At 53.6% G+C, this 8691-nt stretch overlaps 1 protein-coding gene across 3 annotated transcripts; it reads right to left on the reverse strand.

Annotated features, from left to right (window-relative positions):
- Nucleotides 1–941: 941 nt before the first annotated feature.
- On the reverse strand, nucleotides 942–8028 carry LOC120641934 (beta-D-xylosidase 4-like). 3 transcript variants are annotated; one of them, XM_039918263.1, is made up of 7 exons: nucleotides 7440–8028; nucleotides 4867–5154; nucleotides 3168–3337; nucleotides 2919–3016; nucleotides 2442–2789; nucleotides 1908–2324; nucleotides 942–1805 (listed from the first exon to the last, which is right to left on the reverse strand). In XM_039918263.1, the coding sequence occupies exons 1-7, from the start codon at nucleotides 7851–7853 to the stop codon at nucleotides 1237–1239; spliced, it is 2304 nt and encodes a 767-aa protein (XP_039774197.1). In that variant the 5' UTR covers nucleotides 7854–8028; the 3' UTR covers nucleotides 942–1236. The 3 variants fall into 3 exon arrangements, with proteins under 3 accessions (XP_039774197.1, XP_039774199.1, XP_039774198.1); XM_039918265.1 differs by lacking the exon at nucleotides 7440–8028 and adding an exon at nucleotides 5268–5517; XM_039918264.1 differs by lacking the exon at nucleotides 7440–8028 and adding an exon at nucleotides 5263–5502.
- Nucleotides 8029–8691: the final 663 nt, after the last annotated feature.

The following is an 8691-nucleotide window of genomic DNA, read 5'->3' on the forward strand; positions in this document are numbered from 1 at the left end:
CGTCGGTTTTCAGGTAGCGTCAGGATTCGATCATGTACGTGTAATCCTTGCGTTGACCGGGATCTTATATGCACATGCATATGTACTTATACCTACCTACCCTTCCCCGGGATCTCTAATAAGGGGGAAAAGAACAAAAAGGTTTAGTGAGGACAGTTGTTAGTGCATCATCCACATAAGCACCCACGGGCCGAGCTTATCCGGTTGGAGACACTAATAATGGCTCGTGAATCATTTAGCGGCACCACCTAATTAAATCCCCGTAGGCCATGCCAATCGCAGCATATAGTCATGGTTTCATCACCCGGATCTTGTTCGATTCTGCGACAGGGGGAGGGCCGTGCAGGTGCAGGCAGCCGCGTTTCTCAACAAGAGCGTCATTGGCCTAACTTTTTCTTTTTTGAGAATTGCGTCATCGGCCTAACTAAAACCAAACAATGCTCGGCTGGACAGTTTTGTATATACACAAAAATCGTGCTTAGCCCAGCCCGGTTGTGGCCCATGCTGCCAAGGGCCAGCAGGCCAGGAGAGGTGGTCTGAGGATGGCCCGTTGTGAAGAGATAATGGGCCTAGCCCACTTGCCAAGAGACTTGGAACGGGCCCACGCCGCTCGCCGCTGACTCAACTCCCGCTCCCGATTTCCTCTATTGTTACTGTTGCGTGATGGACTAGTATGTGTGCACAAGTCTCCTTCCTTTCATAATTTTATAAGAGGGAGATGGTAATTTTATAAGGAAACATATCAGGTGTAAATCAACCTCTCCGAGGCTCAGATTGAAGTTTGCACAGTTTACACGAAGATGGGATAGCGAAGATGGGATAGATACACTGATGGGGGTTCAAGGAAACTGAACTTTAGCATCAGGTGATATGTTCAGGTGATATGTTCTTCTTTTTTCTAATCTTATAAGAGGTATGCTTCTTTCACAACACAATAACCATTTGAACACCTTGAGTTAAATCTGAAGAAATGAACCAACTCTTCTCCCTTTCAGTCAATTACACTTCTCCGAAATTACAATTGCAAATGGACCCTCCAAATGAATCCAATACCACCCACCAAACAAAGAGACTACGCTGCCCGTGGATGATCCAATTTCTTTCCCAACGGGAAGCCCTTATTGCTGAACCTCCTGAACCAATTCTGACGAGCCCTCCTCCCTCCCCGACCCATCCAATCCCCCAATTCCAGCCAGCTGCCTCGTTCAAAGGCCGCCCTACCCATTGCAGTTTCCTTCACACCCTCAGGTCGAGCGTGTGCTTGAGGTCCCCGACGTGCAGCGTGTGGCTGCCCAGCGCCACCTTCCGGTTGCCCAGCTCGTCCACGACGCTGAGGTCCCTGCACACATCCACCTTGAACGCCACCACGCCGGCCTGCCCGGGCTCCAGGGACACCTTCTGGAACCCCAGCAGGTGCTTCGCCGGCGCGCCGTGCACCGGCGGCGGCGACGAGAACAGGAGCACCGTGTGCCCGCCGCCCAACGTGCCCGCGTTCCGCACCCGGAGGTGCACGTCGAACGCCAGGTTCTCGCAGTGCCCGCCCTCCGCCTCCACGGACAGGCACTGCTCGGTCAGGCACGCGTGGCCCTCCAAGAGCTGCACGGCCACCTGCGCCGGCGCGGACACGAGGCGGTGCGCGAAGCTGGTGTAGCTCAGCCCGTCCCCGAAGGCGTACACCGTGTCGCCGGTGTAGAACCGGTACGTCCGCCCGGGGTACCCGGTCGACGGGTCCGGCCGCATGCGCATGTCGGTCATCGGGATCTTGGTGAACGACTCGGGGTACCACGTCACCGGCAACCTTCCACCTGCGATCATCGTCGGCACAAATAATTCAGAACTGATACTTTAGAAGAAGAAAAAAAGGTTCAGGAACGGCGATTCAGTTGCCAACGCGGTGCGGCGATTACTTGGATTGTGGTAACCGAAGAGGACGTCGGCGATGGCGGCGCCGCCGGCTTCGCCGGGGTAGCCGACCCAGAGAATCGCGGCGATCTTGTCGCTGGACTTGGCGAACGAGATGTCGAACGGCCCGCCGGACATGATGACGAGGATGCACGGGCCGCTGGACGCGTTGGCGACCGCGGACACGAGCCGCGGCTGCTGGCCCGGCAGGAGGAGGCTCGTCCGGTCCAGGCTCTCGCGCTCGATGGACTGGTCGGCGCCGACGATCAGCACGGTCACGTCAGCGCTGGCCGCGGCCTTGGCGGCGGCGGCGAGCTGGAGGCTGTTCCCGCTGCACCCGACGTTCGTGCAGCCCGGCTGGTACACGGTGGCCACGTTCGCGCCCAGGCCCTGCAGCGGCGTCGTGTACTTGCACGGCGTACCTGTATATGTATGCCATCGGCAACAGACAATCGATGAGGGATCAATTTCTGTTTCGTAACTGGACAGATTGGGAAGCTAAGCTCTCAACAGTAAGAAAGAAGTTCGGCAATAATTACCTTCGTAGTTGCCGATCATGGTGAAGCTGGCATTGGCGTTGGGGCCAATGACGGCCATGGACTTGATGGACTTGGTGGAGAGCGGGAGCGCGCCATTGTTCTTGAGGAGCACGATGCCCTGGCGCGCGGCCTCGCGCGCCAGCTCCTGGTTGGAGGACGTGCACACGTCGCTGGGGCCGAGGCTGCCGAACGGGAGCTTCCGCGGGTCGCCGTCGAAGAAGCCCAGCCGCATGAGCGTGATGAAGTTGTTGGTGATGGCCCGGTCGACGTCGGACTCTGAGAGCTTGCCGGCCTGCACGGCCGCCACGGTGTGCTGCGCCAGGAAGGTGCCGCAGTTGAGGTCCAGACCTGCCGCAGTTTGGCCAAGCAACGTCAGGAGGCATTTCAAGTGACTACAGAAATGGAGCACCAACACTCAAACTGAACTATGAGCATTTCTGCTGTTTGCATCGTCAGTTAGGAGGGAAATGACCGAACCTGCTTTGATCGAGATGGCGGCCGCGTCCTCGGGGGTTTTGGTGTAGTGCTGCTTATTGTACAGCACGTCAACGGAGTCACAATCTGATGAAATGTATCTGCAGGAAACACGTAAGTAGATGATTGAATCAATACTTCTGAAGCCACATTTCAGTTTCCCTGGACTTTGTAAAGATGTTCTTTTGAACACGAGATGACTGCAGTTCATCAGAAGTCATGGAAGACTGAGAAGAGGAAACAGGGAGATACCCGTTCAGCTTCCAGTCCCCTCTGATGACTCCTGACAGGAGATCCTTGTCCGCGCAGGTGGGCGTCCCGTTGACCTGATTGTAGGAGCACATGACGCTGGCCACGTTCCCGTCGACCACGCAGCTCTTGAACGGCGGCTGGAACGTGTCGTCCAGATCCTGCTGCGACACCTGAATTCACATCACAAAACCGTGTTCAGGATGCTGAAACTCGGACAGTTGAGTTCAACTTTTCTGGTCCATCTTGGTAGAGATCTTCAGAACTGCAACCATTGACACTCCAGTGACTCCACAGCTGCAATGCCGGAGCAAGTGATGAATAATAATGTTGCTGGGACCTAGGGCTGAGACAGGTTCAGATGCACGATACTATCTAATACGACACACATGATTAGGTTAGGCATGCCACTGTGTCATCTGCCTAGCATTCCCATAGAAAAATTAAAATGTTCTTCTCCAGATCTCGTCTTTGCGAACACTAGAATAGAACGGTGCTCTGCCACCGAGGCGCAGAGGCAGGTTTTGTTTATGCGTCTCGGTGGGTGGAGATGGCCGAGAGATCGCCCATTTCGGGTATCTGCAACCACGGGAATCTGATGGGGTTTTAACAATTCAGAACGCAGACATCCGTAGTGATCAGTGGTGAGTGACACATGCTGCAGTTTGTTTTGTCTGTATGTAATCTATACAACACGCCTTGGGACATTCCCTAATCAATCATTGCTCTTTCTTAATCTTGGGTATCCTCCACGTATCTGTCAGTGGTTAGCCTTATCTTAATCAAGATGTTTTCTTTAAGATACGTACTAATCAAGGTGCCCTGCCATGCAAGAAGCACTAGACATTACGGATTACTCCCTCCTTCCCCGTTTATAAGGCATGGTAGAACATGACACGGTCTTCTAAACAACACTTTGACCATTTATTTATCATATATTATATCATTTTTGATTATAAACTTATAATCGTTGTAAACTATGTTTGATTATGAATCCAATCATATGAAATTTGCATTATAAAAATAAAAATTTAATAGTCAAATTATTGGTCAAAGATGAGAATGTTTGAATCTTGATATACGTGTATGCCTTATAAACGGGGAAGGAGGGAGTACTACTAAAGAAGCACACATCTTTGCATTGCAGCCACGGAACGTGTACGGCGGGCTTGGCGTAAAGGCTCAGTACATGTACGCGCTGCTGTTGTCGGTGCGAGTCCTTGTGCACGAGCACGGAGTGGATCCGATCTACGGCGTCACTTGGACGTTGATCATGATTCAGGGGCCGTACAAAACGGACATGGATCACCTAAACAAAAGCACGAAAGGGGACGCTGGTGGTGGTGGGGGGTTGCCACAACCACATGGGTCAATCACCAGCATGACCCTGGCCGGACGCGCTTTCTGTGCTGCAGGTTGCAGCCGTGCAGTGCACAGCATTTACTCCCACGTATCAGCTTACGTCCCTTGCAGGCAGGCAGGCTGGCTGGCTGGCTGGGACTATTCAATTCGTGCAAGACGGCGGCAAGCAATCCGCCGGCACGGCGACGCCATCAAGTCCAGTCACGAGTCACGACAGGTCGTCGACAGCCCACCGGTGCAGGAAAAGGTGGACCAATCCGGCACGGCGGCGCGACCGAACGGCGCCGCCGCAAGGGTCTGAAGAGAGCGGTTAGCTGGCAGGCAGAGAGCAGCTGCTTACCACGGCGTTGAAGGTGTAGCGCTCGACGCCCTTCCAGTTGTCGACGTCGTAGGCGGTGTAGTGCTTGCAGCAGGCGGCGACCTTGAGGCTGTCGCCGGCGCCGGAGCCGGCGTCCTGCAGGCCGGTGACGTAGCCGACGGCGTACTTGCTGGTGAGCAGCGGGTCCTCGCCGGGGGTCTCCTGCCCGCGGCCCCACCGCGGGTCCCGGAAGATGTTGATGTTGGGGCTCCAGAACGTGAGCCCCGCCAGCCCCACGTTGTGCATCGCCCGCGCCTCATTCGACACCACCTGCAGACCAAATTGCCGTCAGAAAACAATTCACCGTGAGCGAATCCATCAGAAAATTCAGAATCTATGCCGATGTGTCAAACATGCACGCGAATGCAGATACAGTACTGTACTCCGGTAGGTAGGTGCAACCGAAGGAAAGAAAGGTAAGATGCCAGCCAGACCGACAGGAGCCGGCATTGGTCAGTACAGTGCTCAGAGGTCACTGCTCAGTTGCTGCTGAATTCAACCACCATTCTAGTATCGGAGCCGAGACGGCATCGCCGCCGCGTTTTCCCCAACAAAACTCGACGACGAGGAGGCCACGAGCTAGAGGAAGATGATGGGCTGCGGTTGCGCTTTGGCAAAGCCCGCCACTAACAAGATTCAGATCGCACCACCCCTACAGGCGAGGAAATCTTTTTCGCTGGACGAAAATTCTCCCGTCCCATGCCACGAGAGACGGTGACAGTGACGCCGCAGCGGACAGGAGATTGGGAGGGAGGGTCAGGTGGAGGTGAGGTGGGGGCACCGCCGCGCCGCGCCGGGACCGGACGACGAAAAGGCGATGCTGCTAGCGTCCAATCCACGGGACAGCGTCGCATGTCCAAAAGAATCGCGGCTGCGCATGTCAGTATGCACTGTGCTTGCTTTATCCTATTACTTATATCCTAGTATGAATGAACGCAGGAAGGTCACCGACCCCAGGACCGATATTTCCTTCCAATGTGGTTCTTGTTTTTGCTTGCGCATGTTACTCCTAAATCCTAGTAATCCAGTCAACAAATACTGCATGCTAACTAGGGCCATTTTAGCATTACTATCATGCAGTTACTACCAGGTGTATGAACTTCTAGTACTACTGCAGAATTCCAGTGAACTTTCTTTTGTTAAAAAAAATAGAAAAAACTGTGAACAGCCCCTGCTCTGTATGGAGGGCGGGCGGGCCCCACTCACGGCTACGGTGCTGCTGCATACCTTAGCCAGGCCAGGTACCCGTGATGTCTAGGACGGCCAGAGACCAGTTGCATTGCATCTTATCAACTCGGCTGTTGTTGGATCAGCCACGTACCGCCATAATTATGCGGGGGCGCACCCTCTAATTATCAGTCCTTGGCTGAGGCGCTGAGCCCCTTTTTTTCCCTTTTTCTTAACGGCGAGGAATCCCAATGATTCCTGACGCGTGACTTGTAAAAATAAATAATCTTAAGACTCAGGATTAGCAACTAATTCATCTGTTTCTTCTCCTTTTCTCGCTAACTAGTACTATAAGGCCGTGTTTAGTTCCCCTTAAAGTTCCAAAAAAATTTCCAACGCTACAGTAATTTTAAACATTTGACCACTAATTAGAAGTCTTAAATGTGGATAACTGACAAAATTCATTCCATAACCCCCGGGTGTAATTTCGAGACGAATCTTTTAAGTCTAATAATCTCTAATGATGGATTAATTAGGCTCGTTAGATTCATCTTGCGATTTAGAACCCATCCGTATAAAAAGTTTTATAAATAGATTTCATTTACTACTTCTAAATGCCAAAATTCCGTTTCCAAAATTTTTGAAAAACGGAACTAAACAAGGCCTAATCTAGATATATCATCTTTTTGTACTCGACCTGTCGCCATTGTCTTGCCGTTTGAACCGGCTTGAACGCGCTAAGCTTTTCGTGCAGCTCACTGCGTGAACCGTACTAGTACGGAGCATGGCGCCGCATCTCCATCCGCCATGACTCTCCACGAGCAAGAAAACAAGACCAGGCAGTGCCAAGTATAGTGCAGTGCTATGAACTCTCCGATCCATGCTAGGCTCTAGGCAAGATTACAAATTGCTAATACAGCCACTCCTTGTTTTAACCTGATAGGTAGGTAGATTAGAGATAGCTAGTATGAGACTGCGTCGCCGGTTGACATCTAAAGACGCCGGCGAGAAGGGTCCAAAACAAATACCGGTAGAATATATGATCCGGCGCACACGCTTTTGCGGCTTTTCTTGCCGTGCCGCATCGCATGAAGGGAAAGTCGGGAGGGAAAAGCAAGGCACGGCATTCGCGGCGCCGGCCGGATCACACCGATCCAGCGCACCAACCGCCACCGGCGAACGCGACGGCTCGCCGTCAAATCAACCGCCCCCACCAAGCGAGAGCAGGGGCGGCGGCGGCAATGCAGGTACGGTGGCGCGGCGGAGAAAGAAAGAAAGAATCAAAGAATGCAATGCAGGTGTACGGAGGAGAGCAGAGCGTACGGGGAGGAGGGAGGAAATGGCAGGTGAGGTGGGTCGGGGTGGGTGGGCGGCTGACTGAGACTGACCTCGCCGATGGCGCGGAAGAGCGTGGCGTTGAAGGACGCCGCCGTGAGGATGGGCTGCGGGAAGCTGGTGGCGCCGGGCACCAGCGGCGAGAACCGCGTGCCGGGCCCCACGTAGGACACGCCGTGCAGCGCCTCCGACCACCACTCGTACGCCGGGATGCCCAGCCGGGGCAGCGCCGCCTGCTTGTCCACCAGGAACCCCACCTTCTCCGCCAGCGTCAGCCGCGACACCAGGTCCGCCGCGCGCGCCGCCGCCGTCGCCGACCGGTTGCAGAACCCGTACGCCGCCAGCGTCGCGTTCGACGCGTCGCACGCGAACACCGGCGTCTGCGCATTGCAGCCGCCGCCGCTCAGGCAGAGCAGCAGCAGCAGCGCCGCCACCGCGGCCGGGAACGGAGGCGCCGCCGCGGCCATGATAGATAGCTAAGCTAGCTCTCGATTCCTGGTCACCACCACCCCTCCCGTATCACAGGCGCTAGCAGCGGCATATATAGAGTGGTAGGACGGAGTGGGCGCGCGCGGCAGGGTGGTGGGTCATGGGTGTGAGCTGGTGAGGAGGAGGGCGGCCCGTGACGGGGACGGCGGGGGAGGGGAGGAGAACACGGACGTGGGGGGCGCCCTTATTTTTCTCGTCCTCTTCTTTGCTTGTAGTCTTGTACTGTGCTCGCGCCTTGTATTCTTCCGAGTCCGTGACGCCCAATTCTTGGAGCCATCCTTTCTTTTCTCCTGACGAGTCTCTCTGCATGGACTGTGTATGCTTGATGGGTCCATTTGCTGTTGCCCTGCTCTGCTGTTACGGGCTAAGGAACCTACTGATGGTTTAATTAGGGTCATCTTCACTAAAATTGTAGTTGTATGTATAGTTCCTTTTTTTTCCGAAACATTGATCAGTAGATCCTGCTGTGTTGGAAGAAGCATTGATCACGTCATATCGACAATACTATAGACAACCTGAATTTTTTTAATGTATGATAAGTTCAGACCGGAACTAGCTTATAACTACTAGCTGATACTTATCGAAGAACAGCTGACAAAATTATATTGTTGTAGGATGTGGCCAGAAAAAGGTTACCTGAGTTTAGAAGCCGTGCGCCGGAGAACCTGGTGCTTAGTAAGGGTAAATCTTTGTTATAGTCTAGTAATCTATACTGTTCTAGCTGTTCCAAGAAAATGCTTTTAGCTATCGTAGAAAAGTCACCGCGTTTTACAGTGCTCTGTATAATCTAGTGATTAGTTAGTGTAATAGTTATTA

Source organism: Panicum virgatum, chromosome 7K (assembly GCF_016808335.1).
Source record: "Panicum virgatum strain AP13 chromosome 7K, P.virgatum_v5, whole genome shotgun sequence".
Taxonomy (NCBI): Eukaryota; Viridiplantae; Streptophyta; class Magnoliopsida; order Poales; family Poaceae; genus Panicum; species Panicum virgatum.

Coding starts and splice junctions, on each gene's coding strand:
- LOC120641934 (XM_039918263.1), bottom strand. CDS start 7,853: ATGGCCGCGGCGGCGCCTCCGTTCCCGGCCGCGGTGGCGGCGCTGCTG. Junction 3,017..3,167: donor GGGGACTGGAAGCTGAACGG/GTATCTCCCTGT, acceptor TGTTTCCTGCAG/ATACATTTCATCAGATTGTG. Junction 1,806..1,907: donor CTTCGGTTACCACAATCCAA/GTAATCGCCGCA, acceptor CGATGATCGCAG/GTGGAAGGTTGCCGGTGACG.